Source organism: Capsicum annuum, chromosome 10 (genome assembly GCF_002878395.1).
Source record: "Capsicum annuum cultivar UCD-10X-F1 chromosome 10, UCD10Xv1.1, whole genome shotgun sequence".
Classification (NCBI taxonomy): Eukaryota; Viridiplantae; Streptophyta; class Magnoliopsida; order Solanales; family Solanaceae; genus Capsicum; species Capsicum annuum.
The window spans coordinates 206,376,848-206,388,388 of record NC_061120.1 but is presented as its reverse complement, the minus strand read 5'-3'; the positions used below and the strand labels follow the sequence as shown (position 1 = coordinate 206,388,388).

Sequence of the window (11,541 nt, the reverse complement as noted above, 5' to 3'; positions counted from 1 at the left end):
TATAATTTTATTGTTATTCATCGTTTACCCAACAACTTCTCCTCGTAATCCTATTGTAACAAAAGTTTCCAATCGTTGGGGGCAGCCAATGGAAGATGGGAATGAAGTTATTTCTCCCTGAACTTCTAAGTACTTCAACAGAGTCATCTTTTCAAGCTCAACTGGAAAATCATTGCCCACATTTATACTTCGTAAATCCAAAACTCTAGGAAGTTTGAAGTTGTGATACAGAGATGAGACATGAGATCGGGAAAAATCAAATCTCCTGCCAGTTACCACCAGGCTGCGGACAAGTGGACCAGAAATTTCTAATGAAATATTATCCCACCAATTAGATGAAATGTGCAACCTACGATGATCACATTTTACAGAAAGTGGGATATTGGAATCATTAGGATCAACACAGCGATGATCAAAACCATCCACAGTAGAGACTTCGTTGTAACTGTCCATCAGCAGATAAACATTTTCCTGTTTAGCTTTAGCTAAGCAAAATTCATATATCAGGTCATGAACTCTACATGATTTCACCCTATCCGAAGAGCTCATTCGCGCCACCATAATAAGACCTCTTCCAATTAGGAGCATTAGGTAATCCATTTCCACATCTTCTAAGCTCTTTCCTTCAGTTTGTTGTATTAATCCTGTAGAGAATAGCAGAAGAAAGGTGTAATTGGGGAGACCTTCTACTAGCCCAAGATCATTAACTAAGATCGGAAGATCCAGATAATGAAGAAGAAGCTATGTAAAGAGAAGGAAGAACTTTAATATGGAGAACACTACTTGAATTGGTTTTATCTTTGGTTGTTTCTTGGTTAGTTACAAATGTGCAAGACCATCCCTATTTATACTTATTGATTGATTGTTCTAGAAAATCTTCTAGATACATCTACAACAAAAATCTAGTGAGTCTTATTTTCTACCACTACTTTAGAATATTTTGATAATTCTACAAGAACAATCTAGACAACTTTTATCTTCTAGCTATCTAAGAGTAATCTAGATATTTCTTTAAGATAATTAACTACTATGTTAGAATACTCTGCAAGCTTTAATAGAAAATCTATGATTCCAAAAAATCATCTTTACTATTTTTCACACTCCCCTTTAAAGTGATTTTTTGGAAGCTACTCTAAGCTTGTCACAAAAGAACTCAAGCGAAGCTTTGAACCGCGCCTTAGTGAAAATCTTGGTAGTTTATGCGTGACTCCTCTTGCTTCTTCAAATGATATATATTTCTCATTAATGATTGGCCTTGCGAAGAGACAAGAATATGTATTGACAAATTTTTCATCTTGGTAACGAGATAACTTGACAATAGTCCTTTTTGCCCTTTGAGAACCATATGAATCATCACCTTGCTGAGTTTTATCATGTTGGGTTCTCAAACTCCTCCTTTTTTTGAACTCCACCACAACTTCATTGTCTGGATACACACATGCAATGGAAAAGTTTGGAGCTCTATGATTCCAGATTTTAGAAGTTACATTTTCTGAAATTGCTCCATAACACAAGGATGTTTCATCTGTATTAGTCTCCTCGATTGGTTTGATGATTGATCTAATCATCAATTTTTCGTGAAGCCATGGTATTATAACAGAATCCACCACTAGATTTCATTTCTAGACTTTCAATCATATTATGTCTCTCCATCAGAAATTGGGGCTTTACTTTCAACTCCATTGTTCATTGAATCTTTGGCTTCTTCATAAACTTTTAATATTTGCTCTAAGCCAGTGATTGACCTTGATACGATGGATCACTGATCAGAGACTTTAACTTCCACTTCATTTCACTTAAGGCTTTCTTTGATAAAGCCATCACTGGCATATTGATTTTCAGACACTGTCTCCTCAAAATCTACTTCAATATATTTCATATTCAAACTTTTATGGCCAATTTTTGGATCTTGTTCTTTGATTTCCTGATAACAGCTACCACGTCTCCAGTCTGAACGTCCTCAGTATTCTCTTGCTTCTTATCGGTGCCTTCCTACTTCACATGATAGATTGTATTAGATTCGATCTAATCTCTTTCTAAATTTATGGAAGACAAGACATCTATTGCTTGACTCTCAACTACTAAGCATCTTACCCAATCTTCTTCTTCTTCAACAACTTTAGTTTGAGCCATGTTACTTTCCATAGCTTGGCAATATCTTCTTATGTGTCCTGCTTTTCCACATCTATAACATCTGAGAGGTTTTCTACTGTAATTGTTAAAAGACTCTTCCTTATTTCCAGGCAAACTCAAACCACCTAAGAATCGAGATTGAGGCATATTTTTTTATTTTTTATTTAACATTCTTCTTGTTAGCTGCAAAAGCATTTGCTTCCTTTTTTATGACAAATTCACCAGCCAATAATTTGGCTAGTAACTCCTGTGATGACAACAAATTCTTAAATTCCTCCAAAGATGGTTGTTGAGCCCATCCCTGAATTGATGTCACAAAGTAAATAAATTCTGGTTTCAAACCGCGAATGATAATTCTTCTCATTCTTTCTTCAGAGATAGCCTCATCCGGATTTAATAAAGAGATCTCAGAACATAAATTCTTAATCCTTAAGAAATACTCGACAATAATAAGATTACCTTGGTTGGCGTTAGCCAATTCATTCTCCAATATTTATAGCCGAGCTTCATTCTTCTTATTGAATAACTGATCGAGGGTCCTCCATATTTCATGCGCCGATTTGCACCTAATAATATGATCGAATAAGATGGAGGATATAAATCTCTTCAATATGAACTCCGTCTTCGCATTAGTATGCTTCTACTTCTTGTATGCACGATCATGTTTCTGTCCGTCGTTCAGAGGACTTGTGTTACTCCCGTTAACAACATCCCACAAATCTTCGCCCACAAGGTATGATTCCATACATGTCTTCCATACCTTATAATTGGATTGATTTAACAACTCCATTCCCAGTCCATTAACGCGACCGCTTAAATCCATTCAAACAAACAATTGAATCAACCTTAAATCTGATCTTGAAATAGACACAAGTCAATCTATGAATTTAGCTCTGATACTATGTAGAGAATAGTAGAAGAAATGTGATACAAGAAAACCAAGGAACACACGGAATTGGCTCAAAACAGTCCAAACACACTCCAAAAATAGTTCATTAATTCAAAGAATTGAGGACCCTTTTAAAGACCACTCTCGGATTCAAGAATGAAATACAAGAAGGATAATATAACTAGGTGTTTGACACCTTTTTCAGCCAACAACAAACTAAGTTAACAACAAAATATGAAATAACAATGAGAACAACAGCAACAACAACAAAAACGGCTTCACAATACAAGATACAAAAGGAATACAAGATTATAAAAGAAAAAGAATAGATAGATAGATAAACCATATGAAGGTATAATGTTAAGAACCCAAGAATGGTAAATCTTGGATCCTTAATACTACACACAATAATAAACCTATCTCTTACAAAGACACAAGATTGGAATCCACCTCCCAAGCATCAATGTTTCCAAGCAAATGCAAACACAAGTGATTCTACACTTGTCTAAGCCCTAATTTTGGTTTTGGGTGCCTCAAGGAAAGAGGACTTGTGTTTCTTTGTCTTGTAAGACTTACAAATTCATTCATAAACTAAGTAAATAAAACCCTACATTGTTCATTAAATAGCTATTACAAGATATAAGTTAAAATAACCAAAAGGGCCTTCAAAGAGTGGTTTGCCCATCAAGTGTAAGTTATGGGCTGATTTTGATGTGTTTTTGGCCTATTCTACACTTCAATTACACACACCAATTCTCGGGACCAACGCACACCATTTCCGTGATTATTCTTGTATCATCCTCTCCATCTTGAGAGGAATTTACCCACAAATTCACGGCTTCATCTCGTTCAATTGGCCACTTCAAAAGAAACCACTCAAAACAGTCCGCAAAACATGAAGAGCCTGATAGCTCAACAATAAAAATGGACGTATCAAAGACGAGCTAAAAACAGCCCACAAGAAATGTACAGAAATAGTCCACAAGCTAGCCAAACCCGAGAGCATAATGACAACAAGTCTCGGATCCAACATCTTTATTTTGACCCTATGCTTCCTCTCCCTCTTGAGATTGGCCTTCAATCTCATCCGATCAAGTTTTCTTCAATCATATAAGAATTGTCGTAGACTCCATATTTTCCATGTCTCTCTCTACCATGTTCCTCTTCTTGGATGTGTCGATTTTTGGAAAGGGAAGTTTTGGTTGAGAGACTCAATTTGGTAACGTGGAGGTTCGGTTGTGGAGCTTGGATGGGAGGAAATTGGCTTCCAAGTCCTCCTTGTTGGACTTGATCAACTTGCGGGGGAAGTGGTCTATCTTGTTCTCGGTTTTGAGGGATTTTGGAGCTTGGCTTGTGGCATTATGTGGTGGTCTTGGAGGATTGGTCATGGAAGTAAAGTTTCCGGAGTAAAAGCACAAGAGTTCCTTTGACTCTCTATTCGATCCAACCACTCACTCACAGTTACCACATCCGAGTTAATTTTTTCAAGACCCGCATTTGCCCTAGCAAGGTCTTGGGACAAAGCATCAAGGAGGGCCAAAATGGTTTCCATTATTTCCAAGAAGTTACCTACAAAACAACAAATAAGTTATTTGTACAAGAATGGTCCTCACACTTCCTCTCTATTGTTTTGTCTCTCAGATTTTTCACACTTTTATCTCACAAGTGTCGTAACCTTGCTTGTACTCCGTGAGGCATCTAGAGGTGGACCAAGTATTACAATGACTCAAAATAATAAGACATAAAAAGGAACATATACATGAAGGACGGTTTCAAAACTAACTTACAATCTAGTACTAGCTTATAATTTAGTAATGGAATCAACAAAAGAAACTAAAGAAACAACACAACGAAAATAGATCAAATTTTGAGCTTAAAATTTTCATGTGAACAGTAACTTAGGTGACGTGGCAGCATACCATTGGTCATGGCCCCACAATTAATCACTAGTTGAACTTTACAAACTTTAGTTACTATGTAATGGAAACAATTGGTTTTGGAGAGAAAGTATATGTCTTAAATCTCCTTTAAGTCTAATCTTCAAAAGGAAAGACTTGAATTTGTACAATTCCCACAAAACAAGGTCCCTTGAAACAAGTAAAGTGGTTGAAAAGTAGATGTCAAGTCAAGAAAGTGATCGCTCAAGTCTTCTCACAAATAACTTTACAACTTGTAAGTTCACCTTTTTGAATCTATGTTACACTTTTGGTTGTCTTAAGTTGTAAGATGAGATGAAGAACAAGAAGAACACCGAAACAAACTTCAAGAACACATCAAAAAATCGAAAACATTTTCCACCCCACGGCAAACATCAACACACATTAGTGTCAACACATGGCCAAGGTTCTTTTTGGTGTTGTATTTCGGTTTTAGCAAGGGTGAAGGTTGTGATGAATGTCAAGAACTCAACAACAACTTTATCAAGAGAAACAACAAAACCATCAACGTCCAACCAAGACTATAACAACAAGTTCACACGTCTAAGAATAACAACTTCAACACACAGCCATGGTCTTGTTCACAACAACATCAATTTTTTAAAGCTCAAATCTAGATCGACTCAAACTGTTAATGTACAAGAATACTAACACTTGAAATAATAACACAAATATTAGACCTAGACACATAACGTTTGGCCAAGATACAACAACAACAAGTTTAACTTCTCGGCCAAGATCTCAAGCTGAAGAACACGTCTTTTTTTTTTCTTAGCAAGAAAGCCCAAGATTGGTATTGTAAGAACAAAACCAAAGATGGATTTGATACCAAATGATAAAAGAAAACCAAGGAACACATGGAATTGGCTCAAAATAGTCCAAACACACTCCAAAAATAGTCCACTAATTCAAAGAATCGAGGAACCTTTTGAAGACCACTCTCGGATTCAAGAATGAAATACAAGACGGACAATATAACTAGGTGTTTAACACCTTTTGCAGCCAAAAATAAAATAATTTAACAACAAAAGATGAAAAAAACAATGAGAACAACAACAACAACAACAAAAACGGCTTCACAATACAAAATACAAAACGGATACAAGATTACAAAAGAAAAAGGATAGATAGATAGACCACATGAAGGTATAATGTTAAGAACCCAAGAATGGTAAATATTGGACCCTTAAAACTACACACAACAATAAACCTATCTCTTACAAAGACACAAGATTGGAATCCGCCTCCCAAGCATCAATGTTTCCAAGAAAATGCGAACACAAGTGATTCTACACTTGTCTAAGCCCTAATTTTGGTTTTGGGTGCCTCAAGGAAAGAGGACTTGTGTTTATTTATCTTGTAAGACTTACAACTTCATTCATAAACTAAGTAAATAAAACCCTACATTGTTCTTTATATAGCTATTACAAGATATAAGTTAAAATGACCAAAAGGGTCTTCAAAGAGTGGTTTGCCCATCAAGTGTAAGTTATGGGCTGATTTTGATGTGTTTTTGGCCTATTCTACACTTCAATAACACACACCAATTCTCGGGACCAACGCACACCATTTCCGTGATTATTCTTGTATCATCCTCTCCATCTTGAGAGGAATTTACCCACAAATTCACGGCTTCATCTCGTTCAATTGGCCACTTCAAAAGAAACCACTCAAAACAGTCCACAAAACATGAAGAGCCCGATAGCTCAATAATAACAAGGGATGTATCAAAGATGAGCTAAAAACAACCCACAAGAAATGCACAGAAATAGTCCACAAGCTAGCCAAACCTGAGAGATAATGACAACAAGTCTTGGATCCAACATCTTTATTTTGACCCTAGGCTTCCTCTCCCTCTTGAGATTGGCCTTCAATATCATCCGAATCAAGTCTCCTTCAATCATATAAGCATTGCCGTACACTCCATATCCTCCATGTCTCTCTCTACCATGTTCCTCTTCTTAGATGTGTTGATTTTTGGAAAGGGAAGTTTTGTTTGAGATACTATATTTGGTAACATCGAGGTTCGGTTGTGGAGCTTGGATGGGAGGAAATTGTCTTCCAAGTCCTCCTTGTTGGACTTGATCAACTTGCGGGGGAAGTGGTCTATCTTGTTCTCGGTTTTGAGAGCTATTTGGAGCTTGGCTTGTGGCATTATGTGGTGGTCTTGGAGGATTGTTCATTGGAAGTAAAGTTTCAGGAGTAAAAGCACGAGAGTTCCTTTGACTCTCTATTCGATCCAACTACTCACTCATAGTTACCACATCCGAGTCAATTTTTTCAAGACCCGCATTTGCCCTACCAAAGTCTCGGGACATAGCATCAAGGAGGGCCAAAATGGTTTCCATTATTTCCAAGAAGTTACCTACAAAACAACAAATAAGTTAGTTGTACAAGAATGGTCCTCACACTTCCTCTCTATTGTTTTGTCTCTCGAATTTTTCACACTTTTATCTCACAAGTGTCGTAACCTTGCTTGTACTCCGTGAGGCACCTAGAGGTGGACCGAGTATTACAATGACTCAAAATAATAAGACATCAAAAGGAACATATACACGAAGGACGGTTTCAAAACTTACAATCTAGTACTAGCTTGTAAGTTAGTAATAGAATCAACAAATGAAACTAAAGAAACAACACAATGAAAATAGATCAAATTTTGAGCTTAAAATTTTCGTGTGAACAGTAACTTGAGTGACGTGGCAGCATATCACTGGTCATGGCCCCATAATTAGTCACTAGTTGGTGTTTACAAACTTTATTTACTATGTATTGGAAACAATTGGTTTTGGAGAGAAAGTATATGTCTTAAATCTCCTTTAAGTCTAATCATCAAAAGGAAAGACTTGAATTTGTACAATTCCCACAAAACAATTGTACAAATTCAACCCTAATTGAGCATATTACTCATACATTCACCAAAAATATTCAAGAACACTCTCTAGGGTTCCATATTGATAATCCAAATAAATCAAGATTCAACTGTGGGTTTTCAAAAAAAAAATGAAGATTTGGAATCCCCAAGCCATAGGCATCAAGAAGCATCCTTTAAATTTCTAGATAGAGATACGTGGGTTTTATCCTAAAAAAACTACATGGGCTTAAAACCATTAGAGCATGATTTTTAGATTTTTATACATGAATTTCAAGGGGGTTTTGGAATCTATGTTCTAAATTACGTACTCCGAATGTTTTAATGTTACTATTGTTTTGACCTTGTGATCTTATCCCCTAAATTGATTTACATGTATTCGTATATGTATGGAATTTGAGATTTAAGATTGTTGAGAGCATAAATTATGAACTCCCACTTGTGTATTGAATTAAAGATTATGGTTTTGTGATTTGAAAGATGTTTTCGCAATATTATAGCATTTGAGTATGATTTGAAATTGTTGAGAGGATGTTTCTTGATATGAATATGTTCTTGTGCTTAAGAGAAAGAATTGCATGTGAATTGAGAACTTTGACATGACCACCTTGTACTGTACTACTGAAATGCTTAACAAAGATGAGTTCCTTGCATGTGTTTACATGAGGTTTGAGAAAGAGTTTCTTTGAATTGAATTATTGAAATGGTGGTCCCAAAACTTGTGTTTTGAAAACAGAGATTTACGATAGACTAATAATGGCTCAGAGATGTAACTTGCAAGTCAATGGTATGACGATACCATATGTATTTATGCCATAACAGATTATGTTTTCAGAGCATGTTTTAAGAGTATGTTTTCAGGGAATGTATGTTTTGATAGAGTTTTAAAAAGGGGCTTAAAGAGGGTTAGGTGGTTACCCGAAGAAGGCGCGAGTTCAAGCAACTCTTATCCTGAAACCATATTTGTCGATACGGGTAGATTATTATTGTACGCTGGCTATGGCCGTGTGGTGTAGTTGATTCAGAGACTCCAACCCTTGCAACACAATTGGGTTGGGGGCTTCGCTGCCGAGTTAATGACAGTTTCCATATAGCCCATAGAATTTTTCAGAGTTGTAGGGTATACCACCTAGCGTGGAAGTAACACTGATTTCTCAGAGTTGAGATGATTTTTACAGAGGCTTTAAAATGCCCATGTGAATTCTTACTATACGATATACTTATGAACTGTTTTAAATTGCTCTCATATATGTTGAATAATAAATGATTATTTTGGATATGCTCTGCGTACTAGTACATCTATATTGACCCCCTCTCCCCCTACCTCTTAGGTTCTGAGACTCAGTCTAGGGGTCCAGATAAGCAGTAGATGATTCAGACAACTGATCAGATTGTGCAGTGGTGAGCCCTCTCTATTCCAGAAGGCCTGTCTTTTCAGATTATGTCACTTATTTCAGTTTTGGTCTACTGGGGGCCTTGTCCCGGTTTCAGACAGTGGTCAGATTTTCATGTAGTAGAGATTTCGCAGACTGAGTCAGATGTTATTTAGATGTAGTTGATTTACAGTTTCCATACTTGTGTTAAATTTAGAATTGATCATGTTTCCGTAACAGATTATGTTTTCACATCTTCTTTTATTATATGAATGTTGTGCATGATTACCAGATAGAGAAGGGCATTCTGGGCCTTCATGGTTTGGGATGTCCGTCATGGCCAGGCCCTCGTTCGTCTCGTGACATTAGAATATCTAGATAATTCTACAACAACAATCTAGACAACTTTTATCTTCTAGCTATCTAAGAATAATCTAGATATTTCTCTAAGATAATTAAATACTATGTTAGAATATTCTACAAGCTTTAATAGAAAATCTATGATTCCAAAAAATCTTTACTATTTTTCACAAATCCTTTTGTAATCCACAACCCGATCAACTTAGATGTCAGAATTTCATCATCCTGTGGTAATGCTCCGAAATAGAGGAAGCAATGCCTCAGACAATCTGGTAAATCCTGGTAACTCATTCCAATAATACTGGTCAAATATTGATCGTTACCACCAATCTTGGTTTGTTCTAGCGATTCTAGCACTTCCGTCCAACGCTCAACTGTTTTCTCTGCATTAAAAAGAATACCAGCAACCAGAATTATTGCAAATGGTATCCCCTTAGTTTTCTTGGAAATTTGCATCCCTAGTTCCTTCAGCTTTGGAGGACAAGATTCTTGTTGGGAAATCTTTTTCTGAAGTAATATCCAACTCTCTTCTTCTCCAAGAGGTTGAAGATCAGCCACACCATAAGCCACACCTTCTGATCGAGTTGTCAAGAGAATCCTACTTCCTGTGATATCATCCTTTGGAAGGGATGCACTCAAAACCTTCCATGCTTTAGCATTCCACACATCATCCATTACGATGAGGAATCTCTTTCTATGTAGACGCGCAACATTTTTGACAAATCAGAAAAGATCCTTCCATCAACTGTATCATTATGCCAGTGATAGCATGTAAAATCTCAAGTAATAATTCTCGACTATCATAGACCCGAGAAACAGTGAGGAAAGCACAAATATCAAAGTGGTTGGAGACCGTAGGATCATTGTAGACTCTATTAGCAATAGTTGTCTTTCCAATTCCAGGCATGCCAACAATTACTATAACACACAACTGATGAGATCCTCTTGTAAGTTGATCAATTAATTTGTGCTTTTCGTCCATAAAGCCCACCAGTTCCTCCTGCGTAGCAGCATATATCACATCTCTGGAGGGCATTGTCAAATTAACAACTTTGGAGTCAGTAACATAGCTCATCTTTTGATCAAACACCATGACCTCCCTTCTGATTCTCTTCATTTCTCTAACAGCATCAATAAGAGAAAGTGAATGGTTGAATACAGTGACGTCTCTTTGCAAAAGCGTCTCAATGTCATATTCAGCTCTGTACGCAGCAGTCATTAGTTGGATTGCAAGATTCCTCAGTTTCTCATGCTCATGGAAATTCTCTCCACAATTTTTGAGAAAAGAACTTAGGAATTCAAGCTTGGCAGCAATTCCCAGTGCACGACGCTTCAGTCAATTGACTGACCCTGCCTGCTGGTCAAGTAGCTCTCTAAAATTTCTGATAAAACCCAGGTAATCTATCCTTATGATATTAACCTCAGGCAATGTCAGTGGGATGGGAACTCCAATCTCCAACTTAAGGGGTTTGACCTTCTTTATTAGATCATCAAGTGTAGTTTCTGCTTCGACTAGCTTGTGCTCTTCTAACTCATTGAAATCAAAGAAGAAAAAGATGGTACATCCCACCTTAACAGCCAGATCTTGAATATGGGTGAACTGAACTTTGAATGTCAAACGTTTTGCATAGTGCTTGAATGGATGAGCATCAGAAGTGCTGCCCCAATCTCTAATCTTTTCCAAGAGAACTTGAATTGGGTCAACTTTAGGATCATCTGACTCCGACCTGTCACTCTCAATGAATTGATTTGGCATTAACAAAAGAACTGAGAAAGGTGGGTTCGTGGTGGAGGACTTCAAAGTTAACCTTCAACGAATCCATCAAAGATTGCGGTTTTTCTTGTAGATCTACCAGCCAATCTTGGAGAGTGTCTATGATGGATACCAAATCTGGATCTGAAATGTTGTTCTCTGTTGTTAATGGACTCAATGCTTTGAGGACTCCCATGAAAATCCTTCTGATGTCTGGAGTAATG

General features: G+C 36.9%; 1 protein-coding gene across 1 annotated transcript; it reads right to left on the bottom strand.

Moving 5' to 3' along the window:
- Nucleotides 1-9,702: 9,702 nt before the first annotated feature.
- Nucleotides 9,703-10,239, bottom strand: LOC124887884 (putative late blight resistance protein homolog R1B-16). The gene has a single exon (XM_047397806.1). The coding sequence runs from the start codon at nt 10,237-10,239 to the stop codon at nt 9,703-9,705; it is 537 nt and encodes a 178-aa protein (XP_047253762.1).
- Nucleotides 10,240-11,541: the final 1,302 nt, after the last annotated feature.